This window comes from Pyrus communis, chromosome 7 (assembly GCF_041283825.1).
Source record: "Pyrus communis isolate YQ-2024b chromosome 7, ASM4128382v1, whole genome shotgun sequence".
Lineage (NCBI taxonomy): Eukaryota > Viridiplantae > Streptophyta > Magnoliopsida > Rosales > Rosaceae > Pyrus > Pyrus communis.
Window position 1 is genome coordinate 1,425,387 of NC_142571.1, and position 23,652 is coordinate 1,449,038.

Consider the following 23,652-nt stretch of genomic DNA (forward strand, 5'->3'; position numbering starts at 1 on the left):
ACATAAAACACTAGATTTGGAACAGAAAAGCAGCCGGCTCCACCCAAATTAACAGCCACTCCACTACCACAAAGCCGGCGCCACCGAGAAGTAGAATCAAAGAACCAAAAAGACGAATGAAAAATGAGGTGGGCAAGCCTGCCGCAATGAGCGCTCTTGTAATTCTACTAAATATTGTTAAATGCACTCCAACAACCATCCAAACTCAAAGCACGTCTCCCGACGAGATCCATGGAACCCTAGTAGCTCATAATATAAAGATACACAAGTTTCTTGGTGCACATATAAAATCAAAGCTTATTTTTTAGTATGCTATGTAAAACTCAAACTTAATCTCACTTTTTCTTCCGAAACATAAATTTCACCACTTTTTACCACTTTATCACAAAACCTTTGCCGACGCAATCCTATGTCGCCGACAAATGGTCGCCGAAGTCAACCCGCGCCGACCCCCGTCTCTTCCTCTTCTCATTCTCTCCATTTCCATATTTTTGTTATCTTTTCTGATTTTTATACAATATTTTTCTGTTTTTCTATTCAATTTCTTTATGAATTTAGTATTTAAAAACCTTTAAACTTTCATTTAATATGTAAATCCAAGTGGCGTCATATCATTGTGTGAAGGGTCCAACATGTCTACCACATAAGCAACTTAACAAGATCTAGACAATTTGGGATGAAAATCTTGTTTTAGGGAGTGTAAGATGGTGATATTTTTATTTCACGGATGAAAATGAAATTAAATTTGAGTTTCACGGTTGCTAAAAAAATAAGCTTACGATTAAAGAGGGAAGGTTCAAGGCTCCATGTGCTAATCTGTCTTGTATAAAGAGTGGGGACACATTTTTTTGACACATTCTTAGGGCTCACTTTGTATTATACGAAGCAATCTGATCGTCTATTTTTACGTCTTTCTTCAAAAATTATTTCTACCAAAAATTAATCAATTGCAAAATTATATGATTCTTGGATTAAATAATAGTCATCTTGGTGTTTCTTTTTAAAACTGTATTCGTCTAATTTTTCACTACAAAAGATTCTTAATGATTTTGAATTTATCTAATTTTTGACAAGGATGATCTATAAATTAAAATAGAAATATTTGATGGTTTAGATCTTTAAAAAAATGTTATAAAATGAGAACCACAAAAAAGTATATTAAAATGTATCTATAAATATGTGTCCTTTGATCCTAATATATATATATATATGTGCGCGCGCGCGCGCGTATATGCATGTACTATAGCTTTGCAATGACAACCTTGATTGAATGTTTAGGATAAGTGGGACATGGTGACACACAACGCCAATTCGGAAAGGTCACTCTCTTGCTTAAGGATGCCTGCGAGGTGGGTAGTTTATTTGGAGCAGATGCGTCCTAAAGAGTAACGGAGGTGTGCGACAGTACGTTCAAGCTAAAATTTCTGTTGTTGTTATAAGCTTGCTTGATCGTGAGACCTATCAGTCGAACAAAGATGAAAATCGGCCACAATGATTCGGCGGACCCGGGGGAAAGGCCTCTCACTCGACAGATCAGAGGTACGCTTGGAATAACAGACTGATGACACAATAGGGGTGGTCAAATTGTGCGTGCGGAGCTTATGTTTTGATGCATACTTTTTCCTCTCTGTCAAAATTATGAGGCAAGTAGCCTGGATTTTATACTTAAGGGGGGAACTCAACTCTTAACAATGATAACAAAGACAAAATGGAAACAAGGATCACCGATTTGGCGGTGTCAGCATACCTGCATAATTATACCCTTTTGGATGTTATCCGGTCGCTGATAATTTGTATGTATAATTATAGAAAAATTAGTTTGGATCTGACTATTTTATATTAAAAGTATTTTAAAGTAGAAATAAATGACAAATTCTTTATTTTATTCATGTTAAATGATACTCATGAAAAACAGTTGTACTTTTTAATTCTATCATTTTTGTGGTGTTAGTAGGAATATTTTTTTTTATGTGAATAACTTTTAATTTGAACAAAATTAGGAATTTGTCATCCATTTTTTTCTTTAAAATGCATTAGAAGCACTTTGAACGCTCATTTTATAGCTATTTTAGTTTTCGATTTTTTTATTTCACTTTTCCGTGTTAGTAATAAATACATAGAAAAAAATGAGGTATGAAGGATGTAAAAAATAAAAGAAATGTACAAAGAAAAACTCACAAGCCGCGACCACGCTTAGCAATCTCATTAAAAGTCCCGGAACACAAAGAAATATAATAGCCAATAAGTTCTTTTGATGAGGATTAATTATTTATGGGGCCACATCACATTGAATTTCAATTATCTGAACCGTATATTTTTCAAGTTGGACCTTATAAATCATCCTTGTAAAATATTAGTTAAATCGAAAATATTTGAGATATCAAATTAAGTACAAATAAATTAACAAACAAGTTCCATGTACTAAACCAGTAAAATAACAAGAAAATTGGGATCTAATTCATAAACTCATCTGCCCAGATTTAAGATTGACTAATAACTAATTCATAAGTTAGGACATTAGACTGCGCAAACGAACAAACGGCACCACATGACAAAACTACAAATATCTCTTTATTGACGAAAAAAAAAGAAAAATAAATGAATACAAACTCTCATATATATAAAATAAATGAATACAAAACTACAAAACGAAAAATATATCTTGTCAGACTTATATAAAATAAATGAATACAAACTCTCATATATATATGGTGAAACATAAAAATAAACCCTAAACCTTGAAGGGTAAGAAATCTTAATCATTGGCCCACAAGAAAACCATAAATAATAATAAAATAAATAACTAATTTTTCAACACCCTGTCAAACTTATGGCAGCACATGACATGAGTTTGCCAACAAGTAGATGCAAACACAGACTTCGTTAACATTAACCATGATTAGTTTTTGTCTTTAGTTTTTTTTTTTTTTTTTGAAAAAGAAAAAAGAAATTAATGTTGTAGGCTTATTTGACTGAACTGTATAAATGACAGAGAATGAGAGAGGTTGACGGCAATAGAGAGAGAAGAGAGAGATATAATTATCAGGTGTGTGATGTTTCACCCTATTGTGCCTTTATTTATAGTAGTAGGGAAGATTAAATCATTACCCTATTAATATTACAACTCTAATAGGAATTAAACTATTAAAGGGAGTACACAAGATACTCCTGATACACTAGGATTTACACAATCACATTCCTAATCTAATAGGACTGTAACACTCTCTTGAGTGTGTAAATACTCAAACAAAACATCGCATCAGATCTTGAGCAGATAAGGTAGAACATTTGATGAAGTTGTCGGCACAACGGGTGAATGTGACTCTCAAATTTAAAAGAAAGTGTGCATGAGTAGTAAAACTCACAAAACCTAGCTATGGTAAAACCCAAGGTAGGGGAAAACCTATAGACTAAGGAGAAAAGTGAGAAGTATGCATAATATCTACATGTTTTACGAATGTTTTACATGGCATGCTAGGGTTATATATGTGTTTTCAAAACAGGGGGTTATTATGTCCAAAAATAAAATGTTTTCCTATTATTAGTATTATTATAAATTACGGTTCACTCACCTCTTTTGTTTTTGCACCCCTTCAGGAGTTAGGATTGAGGCACATGATCTCGGCGTCAGAACTCTACAACATAGGTATCCTTAAGTCTCCTCAGTATTGATATCATTCCCTTGTTCGTATCTTTTCCTAGTAATTCTTCCATACTATTTTTAGTAGTTGTATGCTCTGAACACGTTCTTGCTTTGGCATAATCGTTCTAATTACTTTTTTTTTTTTTTTTTTGCATGCTTATTTAAAATGGCTTCGTCACTCTCGGACATCGGCCATCACGTGCCTACCTTGATATTTGGGGATATCGGGGTTAGCGCGTGTCAATATCTCATCCAAGTGTCATGCCAAAGCAGTAAAGTGGGCTGGAAGTCGGCCATAGGGTCGGCCACATGGTGGGTCTCCACTGATCAAATGGTTGTTATGTATAAATCACTCGGGAGACGTTCCAGCTTATCGTGAATACACTTCTGGTCATATTTGTAAGAAGTGATACAAAGAAATTCATAACCATTCTTTTTAGTGGTTTCAACATGATATTGATTATCTCAAATATCTCTAAAACTCAACAATGTTCTGTCAAAACGTGGAAAACAAATTGTCTCTTTAATGGTTAATTCAGTACTGTTGGACAACATTATATGGGCCTTTCCATATCCTTCTATGAAGTTGGATGGGCCTGAGAGGGTTCTCAGAGGTGCATTTTTAGGTACGAAGTTAGTAAAATAGTGTTTCTCACACAATATGGTGTACGTGGTGGCATTATCAGCCAGACAACTAATTTCCCCACTAGTCATACCTAGAAATAGATTAATTGAATCGGTCAAATCATAAATATAATTCCATTCATTCAATTAATCAATTTGAGAAATAATATCGATAATTCAAAACAAACCAAAACCACACAAATAATTCCAAATACTTAGAAAAATTGTCCAAAAATTAAACCATAAACCTATAAATTTAGGGGGGGGTTTCGGCCACTAGGGGTGTAAAACTCCCTAACATGTCTTAGAAAAATAAAACTTCATTCTTCCATAGGAACGAATGCCTCCTAAAAATCTAAAACCTCCAGAGTTGTAGTAGTATCTTCGGGAAGTTCTACTTGCGCAAAGTTAGACTCACGACGAGAATGATACTTGGCAATAGCCTCGGGGGTAGCTCGGCATACGCGTGACCAATGATTCTTTGATCCACAGCGATAACACATGTCCAATTCAGTGGAAGCCGATTGAACGGTAGCTTTTCCCTTGTTCTTGAAGTTTAGAGCCTTGGGGCCAAGGGGTTGTCGCTTCTGGGTCAAATTTCCTCCATTGGATAAGCCTCTATTTTGTTGACCTTGGGCCCGTGGTGGGGCTACCGCCCTTTTCCACGGCCACAATGGGATTTTTATTGGTTATGGCTACTAGAATTGGTCGCATGCGCTTCAGGAGTAGAGTTCGAACTAGTGGGCCGAGCTTGATGATTTCTCATCAAAAGATGGTTCTACTTTTCAGCAAGAAGTAAAACAGATATCAAATCCAAAAATTTGGTAAACTTATGTGCCTTATATTGTTGCTGTAGGACAATATTGTGGCATTGAAGGTCGAATAGGTATTCTCCAAAGGATCATGTTCGGTTAAGTCATCGTTACAGATCTTAAGTAGTGATTGGGTTCTACAAACTTCAGAGTTGTATTCATTCACAGACTTAAAGTCTTGGAAGCGTAAATGCTACCAGTTGTGTCTTACTTTAGGCAAGTAAGTGTCTTTCTGGTGATCGAATCGATCGGCCATAGCAAGCTAGAGGGTATGTGGATCCTCCTCTATGAGTTACTCGGTCTGCAGTGCATCATGGATGTGCCTGCAGTTGAAGATCATAGGAGTAGCATTTTGAGCTTCGTTGATGGGTTCATTGTTGGTAGGTTCCTCAATAGTAGCTAAGACTTTTTGTAGTAAGATGGAGCTTCACGTCTTGAACCCACTTTAGGTAGTTTCTTCCAGAGATTTCCAAAGTGGTGAAATCGAGCTTGTTCAAGTTTGACATGTCTTTAAATGGAGGGTACAACAAAACATGGTCAGTCATACGGAAAGCCGTAGACATATATCGTAGAACATTTGGGTTCTATATACATGTATTGGTTTAATTTAAGCATGAAAGCTACGACTTTCATGTGGTAAGTTTTGAATGAAAACTTAGGGTTTCAAATGTGCTAAATTCAAAGCTACAAGTTCGATTTAGCTATGAACATTTAGTTTATATATATGAGTACCTGCAAGAACACAGAATACAATATACAATAAAGTGTAGTGGATTTGTGGATTGCGTCAGGAACCCAAGCGTGAGTGCTTTGGGACTGTGAAAGATAGTCAACGGTTCAAAGAAACAAAATAATTTATTGAATCGTTAATTTCTAAAAAAGTGAGCTTCATGCCAATAATTTTGGATTAATTGTTAGATTAATGGACTGCTGGTCACTTTAATTAATTCAATAGATCGAAACCATTAAGGGTTAAACGTATAAGCAAAATTAATTATAACATTCGGGTTAAAATTATATAGGATGTCAAAAGATAGCATTGGATTCAAAAGTCCATAGCCCAATTCCAGTGGGTATGGGTGTCGTGAGTAGGGCAAAGACCTAAAGGGCATATTGGGCCTTGGGTGGCTACGCTGCAGCCCAAACATGGTCATAGGCCACGAATTGTGTAATTGGAATAGGCCGAGCAGCAAAGGCCAGACATGGGCTGGCCTGGGATGTGGGTGCACATGCCAGACACAGGCTGGCCTGGGAAGTGGGTACGCGTGAAGCCCATCAAAGCTGGATTTGATTTTTGGGTTGTAAGGACAAGCCCATCCATCTGGGCTGGGTTATGGTGCTCACAAGTTGGGGCTAAGGCAAAGCCCAACAAGCACAAAGGCTTGCTAGCAGATGGGGCCGAGACAAGAGACAAGAGACAAGAGACAAGCCCAGTTGGCTTCAGGTATGCTAGGGTGTGGGTCGGGGTTTCGGGCTCGTGCATGTGATTCAACCCAGGCCAAAGCTTGGTTGTGGTTTAGTGACAGCAAGCCCAAAGGGCTACTGTGGTTGATCTAAGGTGTCGATACGACATTGTCCCAATGTTGTCTCCATGCGGCTGGGATGTAGGCCAGCGCTTGGGTGTGGCGATGGTACCACGGTGGTGCGGCGGCGGTGCCGCATAAATCCCAGTTTTGTTTTCTTTGAATTCTAGGGTTAAAAACCCTAATTGCTTCTATTTTGATGCTTTAACTGAACTGTATAAAGTAAAAACAGCGAGAGAGGCCGGCGGCAACAGAGAGAGAGAAGAGAGAGATGTAATTCTGAGGTGTGTGTTGTTTCACCTCATTGTGCCTTTATTTATAGTAGTGGGGAAGGTTAAATCCTTACCCTATTAGGATTACAACTCTAATAAGAATTAAACTACTAAAGGGAATATGCAAGATACTCCTAGATATACTAGGATTTACACAATCACATTCCTAATCCAATAGGATTGCAACACTTAATACATTATATCTTTTTTGCCATTTAATATACACTTACACCAATAAAAAGAAACACTCCATGCTAGCTTGAATTTCAATTGAGTATACATTATAAACAGCATCACCCAATTACATTAGCATGCCAATCAATTAATTTCATCCGTAGACATGGTAAGTTTTGAATAAAATTTATCAAATTATTTGGTGGAGAGTATGGAGTCCGTGCAACACATTTCAATGTGTAATAAGAGCTTTGCAATTATGATTTTAAATAAAGCAATCATGCCTTAATTCGAAAGGGACAAGGATTGTCTGCCATCCACTCCCGGTGCCCTTTTTGTGCCTTCCTGTTTGTGTGGTTACGGTTAAATTATGTCAACATTTTATATTACTATTCATTTTTATCTTATTATCTCTATGAAAAAAATAATACAAAATATTGACGTGGCTTAACCGTGACCATACAAAATAGGAGGGCACATGGAAGACACCGGAAGTGAAGGGCAGAAAATCCTTGTCCATTCGAAAATTGGTATTTCTCAATTTTCTTGGAACGGGGCGTGACAAAAATGTCTGATAACCGCAAGATGTAAGGTAGATATAAAGCGTGCACTAGGCGCTCTTTCTCGTATATTGAGAATTATTTATAATTATGGATTTTATTTTATTAAATAATGAGTTTGAGGGGGTGTTAAAAAAATAAAATAGAAATGATTTTTGATTTGATTTAATTAAAGGTTCTGTGTTTTAGAGTGTTTGGAAGTGATTTCAAAATGATTGAAAACGCTTTTAGAAAAAATATTTTTGGTATTAAAAAACACTTCAAGTATTCTTCCAGAATTTACTTATATTTTTATTAAAGATTGGTTCAAAAAATATTTGTATAAAAAATGTTTTCAATCATTTTAAAAATGTTTCTTAAAAAAAAAAAAATGATGGTAAGTTACGGTTATTCTCCTTTTCAATCCAATGAAGCCTTTAGCTATGAAGCTTACTTTTTTTAGGGACAGTTTATTTTGATTTTATTTCCTATTTATTACTTTTGTTCTCTTATAAATTGCTCTAAGATGGGGAAGAAAGAATATACTATGAGATTATCAAAGAATTCTGGAATTTTATCGTAAAACCTTTATTTTTAACGACAAACTTGTGCGAGATGACGCCATTCGCTGCATATTGTGCTACTGGGGTTGCAATCGTTGCATTAGTTTTTGCTTGTTTCTATATTTATACAACATATAACGTGATGGATGAATCATCACCAGGCACCGTGTCACATCACTCCTATCAACGATCTCTGCGCCGCGATGTTGAAAGTGGTGGAACCAAAGACGGTGGTGTGGCTGTTTTGGGAGCAGCTGGTTTTATGTTGGCTACTGCAACTGCTGTAGCTACCGTACATAGTCATGTTGGCAGCATCAGCAGCGGAGGTTGTGGGGGTGGTGGCGGTGGAGGAGGCTATGGCGGCAGTGGTGACAGCGGTGGAGGAGGTTGTGGTGGTGGTGGTGGAGTATTTTGAGGTTGAATGGCTGGATCATGTTGTTAATACTGGTTCTCTAATTATGCTTGTCATCTAGCACGTCAACACCAATTCGAGTAGCATGTGTTGGATTGTTCTACTGGTTAGGATATTAATTTTTAAACTACAACGTCAAACTCTTTTTTTTTTTTTCCTTTTCTTCTTAGCAATATTTAGAATAGAAATACCGTTTGTATTCTTTGGTTGAAATTTAGGTTTGTCATGTGTATCCCATTTGTAACTTGATTAAGTGAACTTGGATCAGATTTTGACTTAGATTGCAGTATCCCATATCACCCCATATAAGATGATTTTCTTTTTTTTGACAAAGGATAGGATAATTTATATTAAATTCATGTAAAGTACAAAAAGAGAGATTGCTTGAGACCGGGACGCAGTAAGTTGAAAAGAAAAAACCTAACCATTAAAGCAATCCACTACTTGCATCTCATATCACACAACAATTAGAGTATGTTTCGTCAATATTTCCCTTTTTGATGCTCACCCCCATTCCATTAGATTAGTTTGTTTAATTGATCTAATACACGATACTCGAAATTTAAACTAATTTACAACAATACGGGATGAGCATCACCTTCACGGTAGAGGTGAGCAAAAAATACGCTATACCTAATTTAATTTCCCCTTCTTTTAAAGGGCAAATGCGTACGTAAAACAACAAAAAAACTTTTGCTATTCCTTAACTTATTTGGATGGCCATTTCCAAGCTTCAACGAGGAAAGAAATCCTTAAACCCAAAGCAAGGATCAATCTGAGCAAAATAGGGAAAGTATCAATCAAATGAATGAATTGTGAAAGACTTGGGGAAAAAGCAAGAAACTTATAATAATATTGTGAAGGACATAGTGAATCCATAACATTGTGATTTTTCTTTCTCTAAAGCATTGTGTTGTTACTTAGTATTACAGTGTAGGGTAGACCGTAATTTTTATTTTATTTTATTTGTAAGTGAGAAGTATTATGTTTGATTTTGACCTAAAGCAAATTCAAACTAAATTATTGCTAGCCCATTATGAGCTGAGTCCACTTTCTCACTTTTTAATGTAGATAATATCATATGACTTCAAAAAAAAAAAAATATTGTGTTTTCTTCCAATAAAATGTGATTTGATTTTTAGAACACTAGATACAATAAATGGATTAAGTACCCGAAACAATTGCGTATTGTTCATTTCGCCTTAAATTATTCATAGCAAACTTTGTTTTTCTTATAGAAAATATTGAATTATTATTTAAGTGTTGATTAACGTACTTATTTTTTATTGTTGACACATCATTTAGTTTGCAAATTTAGTTTAAAAATTTAGTCTATATAACATTATCCTTAGATTATACATATTTTATCGAGGAGATTTGAATATGGACCTTTTCAAATGACTAAAATAATACATAGAAAATTAAATTTGATACAATATATCGGTCATGCATATGACTATAAAATATGAAAACATGTATGAAATAATTGTGAACAGACGTATTTTAATTAATACTTGAGAACTTCTTTGTCACGCCCACATTGCTACAAAATCTTGGCTTCGCCTTCCATGCTAATTAATTTTGGTTAGCTAGCTAATTAGTTTTGAGCTAATTAGTCGGTAATTTATTGATAATATCTCCCCTCGAGATTTTGTGCAAAACATACTCTTAATACACAAACATTCCCGCCATTGTCGGCTTCCTTTTGAACGTTTCTATAACACCAAATAAAACTCTATCTCTCTCGCTACGAACTAATTCACAGATCCAAACGAACTCAGTCACACAGAACGAGTCGGTCAGAGTGGTCATCGTCGTTGTATTCAGAAGAAGAGAGAGAGAAATCATGAGAGAGAAAATGGAGGAGTACTTGCGGACGCACTTCGACGTCGAACCCAAACGGCCGTCCGAGGAGGCCCTGAAGCGGTGGCGATCCGCGGTTTCCATTGTCAAGAATCCTACCCGAAGGTTCCGCATGGTCGCTGATCTCGCCAAGCGCGCCGAGGACGAGCGGAAGCGCAAGAACCTCCAGGTTCCTTTCAATATCTGGATCATCGTCGTTCCTATATATAATTTCTTCAACTAATTATTTCGATTCTCGCCTTTGTGTTTGTCACATTCAAACTACTCGATGGCTCGTTACTTTAATTGCATGTCACGTTCTGTTTTGGCTTCAAAAATTTATGGCGAAGTCAGAGGAATAGATGAGATGCATGTGTTAATTCTCTATTGTTTGTGTTTGTGTTATTGTTTGGAGCCTCAGATTTTCTTGGAAACCGAACAGGCCTTTGCGAGTCTTGGATAATTATACTTGTGAGGGAGAAGTGACTTGTAGTAGATGTGTTGTTTGTTATAATATTTGTATGATCCTTGGCTTCGAAATGCCTTTGATGATGAACATATCATCAAGTAATCAACTAATTAATCATGATGTGCATAATATTGAGTTGGATGATTGCTCCACAAACTGTCTTTTATTTTGTTTTTCTTTTGGGTGCTAAAATCCAATGCACAATATGCCATTGCATTGTGCTTTGAGCATTAATTCTTACTGCGCATCTGAATTGTGCTGATGTGCATAATATAGATAAGTAGTGTATTGACGACATACATTCAAGGTTCTAAAAGACACTAACCGGCTAGTCGGGCGGCTGGTTGGGGTCTAACACTTAAGCGGCTAGGCGGGGGCCTAGGCGGATTAGGGGGATAAATAAATTTATTATATATTGTATAAATAAGTGCCTATTTATATTATAAAAAAAACACATTTATGTGTTTTTTTTAACTAACGATATTATCTACACTAAGGAGGAGGGCGTGTGCTTAGCCTCACAATGGGCTACCGATAATGTATTGGCATACATTATTTGCAAAATAAATGACGTATAGATTATAAAGTATTATAACATATTGAAAACATAGGGAACAAGTACATAATGAGTTTTCATCCAAGTATTCAAGAAGTCTCTTACATTTTATTGACAAAACAAAATGCAAAAAGAAAGTTATTGATTTTCTGTCCAAGTGAGAGTCACAACCTAAGCGGGTACCTAACCGGGTCTAGGCAGACTTTCTTAATTTTTAAACGTCTAAGGACTAATCAGGGCAGTCCTAAGCGATAATTTTTAGAACAGTGCACCATTATGTTAATAGAATAATAATTTTACCATAACAATACATTAGTTAGGGAAAGAGATCCTCTCCGGATCTCTACCTCCAAAGCCACCAAATCAAGTGATCCGGACTCTTGAAATTTAATTCAACGGCAAAAAATTATTATAACTTTCAAAAGTTTTTACTAAACCGTTGGATCAAATTTCAAAGGCCCGGATAACTTAATTTGATGGTTTTGAAGGATGGTTTGGGAGGAAAGAGATCCTCTTCGGATCTCTTTCCATTAGTTAGAATACCTTGTCAATGCACTATTTACACAAATCATGCACATATCCATGTGCGCGGGTGAGCAAACCTCATTCTTTGAGAGGTGGCAGGGGTCAAAATCCACGAGTCCATTAGGTGGTGGTGGTGTTATTCAGAAGTCCATTAGGCGGCAACTGACACGAGAAATTTTTTAGCGTGCCGGTAAAATAATATAATTAATTAAATTTTTTTTTTTTAAAAAAAAAATCAATTAATTGTATTAGAATACTTGATGTAGCTAATTATATTTTCGGCACACAAAAAAAATTGTCCACTGACACTGGGTTTAGGCAGCCACAAAGCTGCAAAGTCCGTATCGTTCAAGAAATCGTCTCATTTTATTTTTTTGGCTTTACAAAGGTGGGACCCACAAGAATTAATTTTTTTTTCTTTTTTTCCTTTAAAGGTAAGAATTTTATTAAATTCAAACGAAAATGCTTATATCAGAAGTTAAAGTATTAAACAATCATTGTGGCTCAAAATCATCCAAAAAATGAAACCCCCTTCCAGTGCAAAAACAAAGCCACTAGATGTGCTGCCTTATTACAAATTCGAGGAGCGAAGATAAATTCCACTAACCTCAATCGTTAAGCTCTTAGTTTAACTTAAACATTTGTGCTTATATATTTTATTCTTACTCTGAAAGAAAAAGATAAAATTCAAATGGAAACGTTTATATCTAAAGTCAACGTATTAAACAACTATTGTGGCTCAAGACCATCCAAAAAATGAAACCCCCTTCCCGAGCAACAAACGAAGCCACTAAATGTGCTGCATTGTTACAAATTCGAGAAACGAAGATAAATTCTACTGATCTCAATCGTTAAGCTCTTAGCTTAACTTTAACATTTGTGCTTATTTTTTTTCTTCTTACTCTGAAAGAAAAAGACGTGTCTTAACTTTTCCCTAGGTAGAGTTGGTACAGTTTGATGAGTTTATTTCAGCAGTTATGTTTTTATCTTCATAAACTTTATTATTTTCTAAAGGTCTTCACTTCAGGGTGTTGAATCTCTTTATTACTGTGCATTAAACTTATTTATTGAATAGTAGCTATGGTTTTTTATGCTCATGGGGGTTACTAATGTCAGCTTAATTAAACAATTAAACCATCGAAGAAATATTTTTCACTCTCTATGAAAGTGATTGTCTCAAGTACACGAAAGTGATAGACAATCTGTGTGGCTTCGAGAAATAACAGTCATCTGTACAGACTCTCGGGCTAAGTTCTTTCTGTGCTTTTGTCTTGTGCTGTTTAGCCCCGTTGTTTCGCCAAAAAAAAGTATATGAAAGTGGTACAAATAGAAGAGGGTTTGATGCAGTTGAATATACCAATGACAATGAAATAGTTCAATTGAGGCCTAAGGCCTAGGGAGAAATTGGGAGGAAGAGGCTCAAATTCCCATAATGTGTATTGAGGTAAAAATCCAACCACTGATGCCATGAAGCTGCACATTGTTAGATGTTCAGAAAATTGCGTTTCTTGGTGTCTATTTCGTTGATTTTGTGTTACCTCCATTTGAAAGTGTCACGCCTTCATAGTGTGACAGAAAATGAATGAAAATCAAAGGAATGAAGGTTTCATGTTGATAAAGTCGGGATTTTCATTTGATAAGGACAAAATTTATATGCTTGTGTGAGGATGGCGTGCACTGTCAGCACATCAGACTAGTGTTTCAATCGAACTATACTTCAATGGCAGGAAATTTAGGCTTGTCAATGTTAAATAGATATATAATATATGATTATATCCGCATCAAGATTGTTATGCATCAAGTTTGATGGCATTTGTCATCTGCTAAGCATGAAAAGCGTGTTCATTTAACTCTGAATACTGGTTTTAATTATTTTCTTAATCTACCATTTTCGCTATGCTTCTGTTGATTCTTGTCAGGAAAAGATACGTGTAGCTCTTTACGTACAAAAAGCGGCATTGCAATTCATCGATGGTATTATATCCTTCTTATATAGTAACATCTCCTTCATTCAAACTTCTGATTCCTTTCTAAGTCAATTTATAATTTTTTGTACAATTCAGCTGGCAATCGTGGGGGATATAATCTTTCCAAAGAAGTAAAAGATGCTGGTTTTGGCATTGATCCTGAAGAAATTGCATCCTTTGCTCGATCTCATGATACGAAGGGTTTGGAAGGACACGGAGGAGTATCAGGATTAGCAGGAGAGGTTTCTGTATCGCTGAAAGATGGTGTTGTTTCAAGCAAGATACCTATTAGGCAGAATATATTTGGCCTAAACCAATATGCAGAGAAACCTTCTAAAGGTTTCTTGATGTTTCTCTGGGAAGCCTTACAAGATTTAACTTTAATTATCCTCATGGTTGCTGCTGCGGTCTCTATAGGTGTTGGAATTGCAACTGAAGGAATGCCGAAAGGTATGTATGATGGCTTGGGAATAATAGTTAGCATATTGTTAGTAGTGTTGGTGACTGCAATTAGCGACTACAAGCAGTCACTGCAATTTAAAGAACTGGACAAGGAGAAGAAAAACATAATGGTTCAGGTGACTAGAGATGGACGTAGACAGAAGGTCTCTATCTACGATTTGGTGGTTGGAGAAATTGTTCATCTTTCCATCGGTGATCAAGTTCCAGCTGATGGTATTTTCATATCAGGCCACAGCTTACAAGTCGACGAATCAAGCTTGTCAGGCGAGAGTGAGCCAGTGGACATAAATCAAGACAGACCTTTTCTTCTTGCAGGAACCAAAGTGCAAGATGGTTCTGGTAAAATGCTAGTGACATCAGTTGGTATGAGGACCGAATGGGGACGACTAATGGTTACTCTGAGTGAAGGGGGAGACAATGAGACACCACTGCAGGTGAAACTTAATGGAGTTGCAACCATTATCGGAAAAATTGGTTTGGCTTTTGCGGTGCTGACATTTATAGTTCTGATTTCAAGGTTTTTAGTAAACAAGGCGGTTCACCATCACATGAAAGACTGGTCTTCCAAAGATGCACAAAAGCTTTTGAATTACTTTTCGACTGCCGTCATTATAATTGTTGTTGCAGTCCCAGAAGGGCTACCTTTGGCAGTGACGTTAAGTCTTGCCTTTGCAATGAAAAAACTCATGTCGGATAAAGCACTTGTGAGGCATCTCTCTGCATGTGAGACAATGGGTTCTGCTACTTGTATTTGCACAGATAAAACAGGAACCTTGACAACAAATCATATGGTTGTGAACAAGATATGGGTCTGTAACGAAACCAAGACCATAACGAGTAATGAGAACAATGATGAGTTGAAATCGGCTTCTGAAGGAGTACATAACCTCCTTTTACAGTCCATCTTTCTGAATACAAGCGCGGAGGTAGTCAAGGGGGAAGATGGAAATAATAGCGTTATAGGGACTCCAACAGAGACGGCGATAATTGAATTTGGAATGCTTCTGGGAGGTGATTTTAAATCTTACAGTGAGGATTATAAGATACTTACGGTTGAACCATTCAATTCAGTCAGGAAAAAGATGTCGGTGCTAGCGGCTCTACCCGATGGAGGAAAGAAACGAGCATTCTGCAAAGGAGCATCAGAAATAATCTTAGAAATGTGTGATAATGTTGTTGGCACTGATGGTGAAGCTGTGCCTCTATCGGACGAGCAAAGAACGAATATCTCTGATATCATAAATGGTTTTGCATGTGAAGCTTTAAGAACTCTATGCTTAGCTTTTAAGAATATAGATGATTCCTCTAGTGAAAGCAGTATTCCTGACGATAAGTATACGTTAATAGCTGTTGTTGGAATCAAGGATCCTGTGCGTCCAGGGGTGAGGGAAGCCGTGAAGACTTGTTTAGATGCTGGGATTACTGTAAGGATGGTCACCGGTGACAATATTAATACGGCTAAAGCCATAGCTACGGAGTGTGGTATTTTGACAGAAGGTGGTTTGGCTATAGAAGGGCCAGATTTCCGAAACAAGAGCTCACAGGAGATGGCGGAAATAATTCCGAAACTGCAGGTTTTAGTTTTTCTATTGCTTTAGTAACTTCTTAACATCAAATTCACATTTGTAACAATGGGAAGTAGTTTCCAGATGAATTTTCTGTCAGGAAATTGGTGAAAATTTCTCTGTGCAGGTAATGGCTCGATCCTTGCCCTTGGACAAGCACACCTTGGTGAAACAGTTGAGGAATGAGCTTAGAGAAGTTGTGGCAGTAACTGGTGATGGGACAAATGACGCTCCTGCGCTGCACGAGGCAGACATCGGACTTGCCATGGGTATTGCGGGAACGGAGGTTTGTTACAAACATCATCCTACACAATTTTGTTTCTTCTTAAATGCTAATAATCGGCTAAACATCTGCCGGTCCACAGGTTGCGAAAGAGAATGCCGATGTTATCATAATGGATGACAACTTCACAAGCATAGTGAACGTTGCAAGATGGGGTCGGGCGGTTTACATCAACATTCAAAAGTTTGTACAGTTCCAACTAACAGTTAACATCGCAGCTCTGATGCTCAATTTCGTTTCAGCATGCGTCTCAGGTTTGTCCATCTGCGGAACTACTTCAAAACCTTTCAACATACATATTTACCAAATGCATTGCAGGCGCTAATGATCGTGCGAAATAACTTTCAGGATCCGCGCCTCTCACGGCTGTCCAGATGCTTTGGGTGAACTTGATCATGGATACTCTCGGTGCTTTGGCGCTGGCTACGGAGCCACCAAACGAGGGCCTAATGAAAAGACCACCGGTCGGAAGGAACGTCAAGTTCATAACCGGGATCATGTGGAGGAACATTGTTGGCCAGAGTATCTACCAAATTGCTGTCCTTCTGGTTCTCAAGTTTTGTGGAATCCGGCTTTTGAAGCTAACTGGTTCCGACGCAAATTCCGTTCTCAATACCGTCATATTCAACTCTTTTGTGTTTTGCCAGGTACTACTGTTATTCATTGCATGAATTTTCGTGTTTACAAATACATTGTATCATTTTTGTTCTTATCTGTTTAATTCATGATTGTTTCAGCTATTAAAATAATTATCAAATTATTTTTAGAAACATAGTATCGGATTTTCCCAAGTTTTTATTTTGAGTACTTCACCAATTTCCCCAACAACTACTTGTACCTTACCGTCGATTTTCCTTCTGAACATTTGTTTTGATCAATGTTATGCCTAGGAATGGCCTGCAATTAAATTTTATTTGCTATTTTTCCTTTCTTGAATGTGTCATCTCTGTAAAATGTGGGTGACGTCAAACGTGGTGGGTAAGTTGGTCATTTACAATAGATTAAGGGCTTCTTTTTTTTAATCTGATATTTTATTTTCTTCGTTCAAAGGTGATATAATTTTGCATGTATTGCAGGCATTCAACGAGATAAACAGCCGTGATATGGAGAAGATCAATGTGTTCAGTGGCATGTTCAGCAGTTACACCTTCATGATGGTGATGATCTCCACCGTTGTTTTCCAGATCATCATCGTTGAATTCTTGGGCAAGTTTGCACAAACCGTGCCACTGAGCTGGGAGTTGTGGTTAACAAGCGTCTTGATCGGCGCTGTAAGTTTGCTCGTTGCTGTCGTCCTCAAGTTCATTCCTGTTTCAGTCAGGAAACAACAAGCTCCTCGGGATCACGAGGATGTCTACGAACCTCTCCTCAGTGGCCCTGACAACGCATGAAAGATCGAAACAGCTTGTTCGTGAAAGATTTTTGTGCAAGAATTTTGGAGGAATCTCTTCGTTTTTTCGTTGCATGTTTGCTCAACATTTTTCGACACCATTTCTCGTCATTTTTGGTTGTACATTTCAGATAGAAATCGGTCTTCTTTTCGCCATTTCGGTGGTATTTATTCAAATTCAATTTATACGCGCTTGATCTGGTAACTGTAGTTTTTGGGGCAGGAAAGGCCAGGAGGATTAATATTTACTTGCAGGCTGAGTTTTATACGGTTTGCTTTCATCTTTCAACTGTTAACCTCTTTGCTGTTGAGTTGTTAACTACATTTTAAGACACCGCAAGGGTGAAGACTTAACTCGTGTCCTAAGGGACTAGGCGAGCCAGTACGCACCAAGACCCGGGCTGCGGCCGCCAAAGCAACCTGCCTCTTTCCTCCCGCTCAGTTGAATTGAAAGGAGCTAGGCCCCTGACAGAATCAAAAGCTTTAGAGAAAGCAGCGGAGATGCTTGCTTGGGTTCGGCTGTCACAGTGGAGTTGATTGGCGGGGCTTCGCTGGTTGGCGGTCAAATTGAATGCGTGAGCTTCGGTGGTATATGCAGTAGAGATGGCGGTGAATGTGCGTGCTGTGCCGAGTTGGGTCAACTGCAAGTTTCCTAGGTAAGTAAGATTGGGTTGCAGTGAGGGTAATGAGCGAGATGAACGTTCGAGGCTAAATATAACGCTAGTTTTGACTATCAAAGGAAAAAGAGAAGGTACGCTGGGATAGCAAATAATTACAAAGCAACAAGTAGACTTCAGACACCACCCATTCCTCTAGCAAGAATTTCCATTCGACGTCGATGATAGTATTGTTGAAGCTGATGAGGCATTATACTTATATCCATCAACATTATTCTCTCCTCTTTGTCCTCACGGTCGAGTCGAAGCCTCTCTTTATCCATCCCAAGCCTCTCCTTATCCATCTCAAGCCTCTCCCTAAGCATCTCTAATTTCTCTAACCGATATTGCCTTTTCTCTTCATTAACTTGGTCTCTCCATTTCTCCATCATGTGTAGGATATCCACGGCTTGCTTATTTGCATCGTCATTCTTTTGGTTTTCTTCGATCTTCGGTTTCTCAACCAGCCTTACTGGCAGTCTCTCCATGCTCCCAAATTCAGTATCCAGGACGTCCCTCATTGTCGTTGGTCTCTCCATGTTCCCAGAATCAGTATTTGGGATGCCCTTCTTTAATGGTGGTCTCTCCATGTTCCCAACATCAGTAATTGAGGCATCCATGTTCTCCAAGTCAGTGTTTTGGACGTCTGTGCTTATTGGTGGTCTCTCCATGCTCCCAAAATCAGAATTCAGGATATTCTTCCTCATGGGTGGTCTCTTCGTATTCCCAAAATCAGTAACTAGGACGTCCATATCCCCAATACCAATGTTTGGGATGTCCATCCTTTTCGGTGGTGTCTCCCTATTCCAAACATCACTATTCAGGGCATCATTCCCAATAGGTAGTCTCTCCCTGTTCCCAGAATTAGCATCTGGGGCATCCTTCCTTATTTGCAGTCTCTCCTTTTTCCCAAATTCAGTATTTGGGACATTCTTCCTCTCTGTGTTCCCAGATTCAGTATTTGGGACGTCGTCCTCTACAAGACCTATCAAACTCTCTGAAGTAGAAGGAGAAGAGAATTCAGGAGCGAGACTTGTACCTTTTCCTCTATTTGTTGGTTTTTTCCTGGGCTTCCGCATATCATCCAACCACTTTGGCGCATCCTTCAACAGCTTCCAACAATGATCGAAAGGAAATTTTTTCTTTTCCAATTTTTCGTATAACTGTTTCGCATAAAAATGCTGCCCAAAGAAGGAAAAAAAAAAAAGAAAAGATCATTACTAAATCTACCAAACTATGATTACCATAAATAACATTGAGAAAAAGAAGATTACCTGATCTTGCCCATTCACACTGTATTTGTGCTTCTCTTCCACTTGAGTAACATACTCACAAAACTTCTTGGTTGCTTGTTGAATAGTTGACCACCGTTGTAGTAGTGACTTCTCCTCTCGATCACTTGCAAATGTTTTGTAGCTGTGAAAATAATCCGTCACTCGCCCCCAATAAGTAATCTTCGATTGACCTTTTATGTGCACGACATCCATGCTGGTTGCAAGCCATCCCTCTGTGAGAAGAATATCTTCTTGCCAAGAGAAGCTCAGGCCTCGTAGTTTTCTTTTGACGGTATCAAGTAATTGTGAGTATTAATCAATATTTAGGGGTGAAGAACTGAGGATTCATGTGAAGATGAATAAAAACAGTAACAAGAAGAAAAGAGTATTGGGAATAACAGCACTGCAGTCATAAAATGTGTACAAAAATGTCATTTACATACAATTATAGGTAAATCGAACTTAAACTAATGAACGAGAAGCAATTTCTTCTAGTTAAAAGGAATGAAGAAACCGTTTCCTAATCTAATTTCCACACAGAAAATTTGTTGCCCAAAAAGTCTAGGGGACATTTATTTTTGGGTTTGTTACCTACTATACAACTCCGTTCGGAGATCTTCTACTAATAAGAGTGATGATATCACCAGCCATACCATGAATACTCCAATACCACCTTTCAAGAAGGGTTTGCTTTTTCTATGAGCAACAATCCAAGGGTAAGCCATTTGATCAGACCAAAGGAAACAATTTCTTCATCAGATCAAGGGAAATAGACCACCAAATTGGACAAGACATTGAACATGCTTTAAATTCTGAGTCATAGTTCCAGAAACACACAAGCTACAACTCCAGTGCCTCACAGCCAACCATGCCTCATAAATGCAAAAAAAAAAAAAAAAAGGAAAAGAAAAAAAAAACATCAGAAGCAGAAAATTCTACTTTTGGATATCTTTCAAAATGTAATTGTCATTGACTCGTTGATCCAGAACTAATTAACTGTTGTGACACAACTTAGGCAAGCTAAAACTAAAATACAATACAAGGGTCCTCTAACATTCTTTACATTGTACACAACAAAAATCCTCAGTAGTTGATGTGATTCTGAAAGACATTATCCCGACTCTCATTCCAAAACAACAAAAAGAAACCACATAATTTAAGACTCCTACTACGTCATCACCCCTTTAGATATCGTCTACTTTGGTGAATGGTCAGCTTGCTTTTTGACAAATAGCTTTCCTACATCTTCTGTAACAATGTTGCTCCTGGACCCAAAAAAGAGAAAAAAACGATGATGAGAACGAAAACTCTGACGTATAACAAAGTTGGCATATTTAATGTTGCTCAACAGATACAATACGCCAAGTTCAGGGATTGCCACCATCAGGAAGAAAAAGGACCAACAGTTTTAGAATTCTAACCAATTTCCAAACTTCACCAAACACAAGAAGATTGTATTTAATCTATACCTACAAATTCTTTCACATAGCCATCGTTTTAGCAAGATTTATGCACAGTGACCTTGAAATACACAAACCTGGCCCTTTACAGTGGAAGACAGACTTAACAAATATTTTCCTAGGAGTATCCCATGAAGAACGTATCCAGTCACAGAATCAAATATGGCGCAGTAGTAAGCAACCCAAATACATCTTTTCATGTAAAAGCAAAGGCAAAAGGATGAACCAATACAAGTACTGCAGAACCCTAAGAATATAGAGTAGTGGAGCAGGATTCTTATTACAGACCAACTTAAAATGAGTACACTCAACTAAGTCATCATGACTGTTAAGTGTTAAGCCACTACTGCACACTCCATGTGTGCAATTTTTACCCAATTAAAAGGAGTCCATTTCATTAAAACTCTTAAGTTATACAGCATATGGCTCTCTCATGTAAATATTACAAGTAACTGCAGATAATATGGAAGAGTATTTGAACTTACAAGGAATAAATTTTTCTAATTTAAACTTTAAAGTACAACTTCACACTCTATTCACTCGTTGTAATCGTATAATTTATTCACCAAAACTCATTGCTAACACAAATCTACAAACTTTTTTTCCCTTTCAATACGTCATGGCATGATCTCTATGTGACCCGAGTTTAGTTGGGATTCTAAAAACAACATAGCAAGTTAGCATTTAAATCCCAAATCATGACTACATGAATTCTGAAGTTGTGATTACTCACAATAAGCAACTTAAGATGCAATATTCAAGAAATTAAAGCTCATATTGCAAGTTATGAAAGCATACAAAAGAGTATGTGCGTATAGCTAAACAGTTAAACAAAAGCAGAATTTAAATTCCAGATATTGAAACTGACCTTCCACTAAGCTGAGGCGGAACCAGCAGATCACCAACAGTATCCGGAACATTCTTGGAATGAGGCAAACTACCTCTAGGAACTTTACTGCGGGGAACAGAGGAAGCAAATGCATTCGACTCTCTCTTGCGCGATGAACTCTCAGCCATTGCAGCTGCAACACGAGAAGAGTGGTCGTCGCCACTCACCATATTGGATGAGAAAACAGGAGAATTCAAGAGCAGCGAAGCATCAGGAAGTTGCCGGATTGAAGGAGCTGATGAACGGGCAGAACCTTCAGGCTGCTGGTGTGATGAAACAACTGATCTATTACACAGAAAAAAAAATATCGAATTAAAATTCAACTCGAGGAAGGAGAAGCTTATATAAAACATTGTGACTATTCTCCGAGCTGTAAAAATTTAGGACTGCTAAGAAAAACCCTCTTTTACTACAACATTATGCAACACCAATCTGTCAACCAATATAGAAACCCAAGAAAAATTCAAAATAATAAAATAAAAGACCAAAAACATGGAATTCTCTTTTACACTGTGCCTATCTCTAAGTTTTAATTTTCCGGCAGACTGGGAGTTAGCCAAGTTGACTATAGCAGTGTGGAATATCTTTTACATGAATTTAGTGTAGAATATCGTTTCTAAAAAGGAAAAGTTAAAATTTTCTAAAGAGGGGATATAACCCTCATTGTAATTAAGCTAATTACAATATGCTTCTTCCCATAATCCTTGAATTTTCCTTTCTTATTTACAACTCAAATACGCAAAAATAACAGCATCCCAACACTTTTTTTTTTTTTTCTACAAATTGAACAAAAACAAAAACAATAAAAATTACTAAGAATATCACATATAAATAAATAAAATCATAACAAAATAGTGATATATTCGAAAGAAGTAAAAGATTTCAAATTTAAAAAAGAAATTGAAGAAATTACTGGGTGTGAGGACGAGTCGGAAGACTCGGATTGTCCCTGGGAACTTGTTGTTGTGGCTCGTTTTCCTTGTTTTCCCTAACCTCCTCTTCCTCCGGTACGTCGTCGTCTGAAGATGGGTAGTCCACCAACGACATCCTTCGGCTTTTCTCTTTCACTCTTTCACTCTATGCCCCTCTTCCGTCTCCGCTGTTATTTTAGTGGCCTGCTCGGCAATGAAAACGCTGCTCCTTCCGCAATATTCCTTTTTTTTCGCCTTTTTCTTTATTACTTTTTGGCATAAATTTGGATATTATATTTAACAAGAAAATTGTAGCAATGTTTTATCTTTGACCATTAGTTCTTTACCTTATCAAAACGTGTAGTTATGGTTTTTTTCGTCAAATCCGTTAAAACTTCCATCAAAATGAGTAACGTGCACGTGAGATTGAATCAAGGGGCAAATATAGAAAACCAAATGAAAAAATTGTAGCAATGGTCATTCCAACATGAGTCATTTTGTTGGAATTCTGATGGAATTGACGAAAATGACTATAGCAACATGTTTTAATGAGTTAAGAGACCAATGTACATGAATTTTTAGTTAAGGAACCATTACTCCAATAGGGTTAAAGTCATAAGGATCATTTGCTACAATTTTATGTATATTTAATTATCTCATATTCGAATGATGCTTTAATTTTTCTTTCATTAAAAGTATCACTTAGTGATCAGAAAAATCAAACGGTTTAATTTTATAATATGTACCATTGAGTGAGACGTAACATTGTAACTAGACCTCGAAACTATAATCTAATTTAAAGTTTTAAATTACAAGGAGAAAGGTGATAAATGAGGGAGTC

The 23,652-nt window shown here is 37.2% G+C and overlaps 2 protein-coding genes across 4 annotated transcripts; one reads left to right on the top strand and one right to left on the bottom strand.

Annotated features, from left to right (window-relative positions):
- Positions 1 to 10,314: 10,314 nt before the first annotated feature.
- Positions 10,315 to 17,809, top strand: LOC137735712 (calcium-transporting ATPase 4, plasma membrane-type-like). 2 transcript variants are annotated; one of them, XM_068475156.2, is made up of 7 exons: positions 10,315 to 10,594; positions 13,874 to 13,928; positions 14,018 to 15,957; positions 16,076 to 16,234; positions 16,314 to 16,485; positions 16,580 to 16,878; positions 17,308 to 17,809. In XM_068475156.2, exons 1-7 carry the CDS (start codon positions 10,409 to 10,411, stop codon positions 17,620 to 17,622), a joined length of 3,126 nt encoding a protein of 1,041 aa, XP_068331257.2. In that variant the 5' UTR covers positions 10,315 to 10,408; the 3' UTR covers positions 17,623 to 17,809. The 2 variants fall into 2 exon arrangements, with proteins under 2 accessions (XP_068331257.2, XP_088553452.1); XM_088697326.1 differs by lacking the exon at positions 10,315 to 10,594 and adding an exon at positions 13,103 to 13,398.
- A 521-nt stretch (positions 17,810 to 18,330) lies between these two features.
- On the bottom strand, positions 18,331 to 23,079 carry LOC137735073 (uncharacterized). Of its 2 annotated transcripts, XM_068474444.2 has the most exons (4): positions 22,814 to 23,079; positions 21,880 to 22,185; positions 19,552 to 19,834; positions 18,331 to 19,458 (listed from the first exon to the last, which is right to left on the bottom strand). In XM_068474444.2, the coding sequence occupies exons 1-4, from the start codon at positions 22,945 to 22,947 to the stop codon at positions 18,415 to 18,417; spliced, it is 1,767 nt and encodes a 588-aa protein (XP_068330545.2). In that variant the 5' UTR covers positions 22,948 to 23,079; the 3' UTR covers positions 18,331 to 18,414. The 2 variants fall into 2 exon arrangements, with proteins under 2 accessions (XP_068330545.2, XP_088553454.1); XM_088697328.1 differs by lacking the exons at positions 18,331 to 19,458; positions 19,552 to 19,834 and adding an exon at positions 20,474 to 20,816.
- Between the last annotated feature and the right edge of the window lie 573 nt (positions 23,080 to 23,652).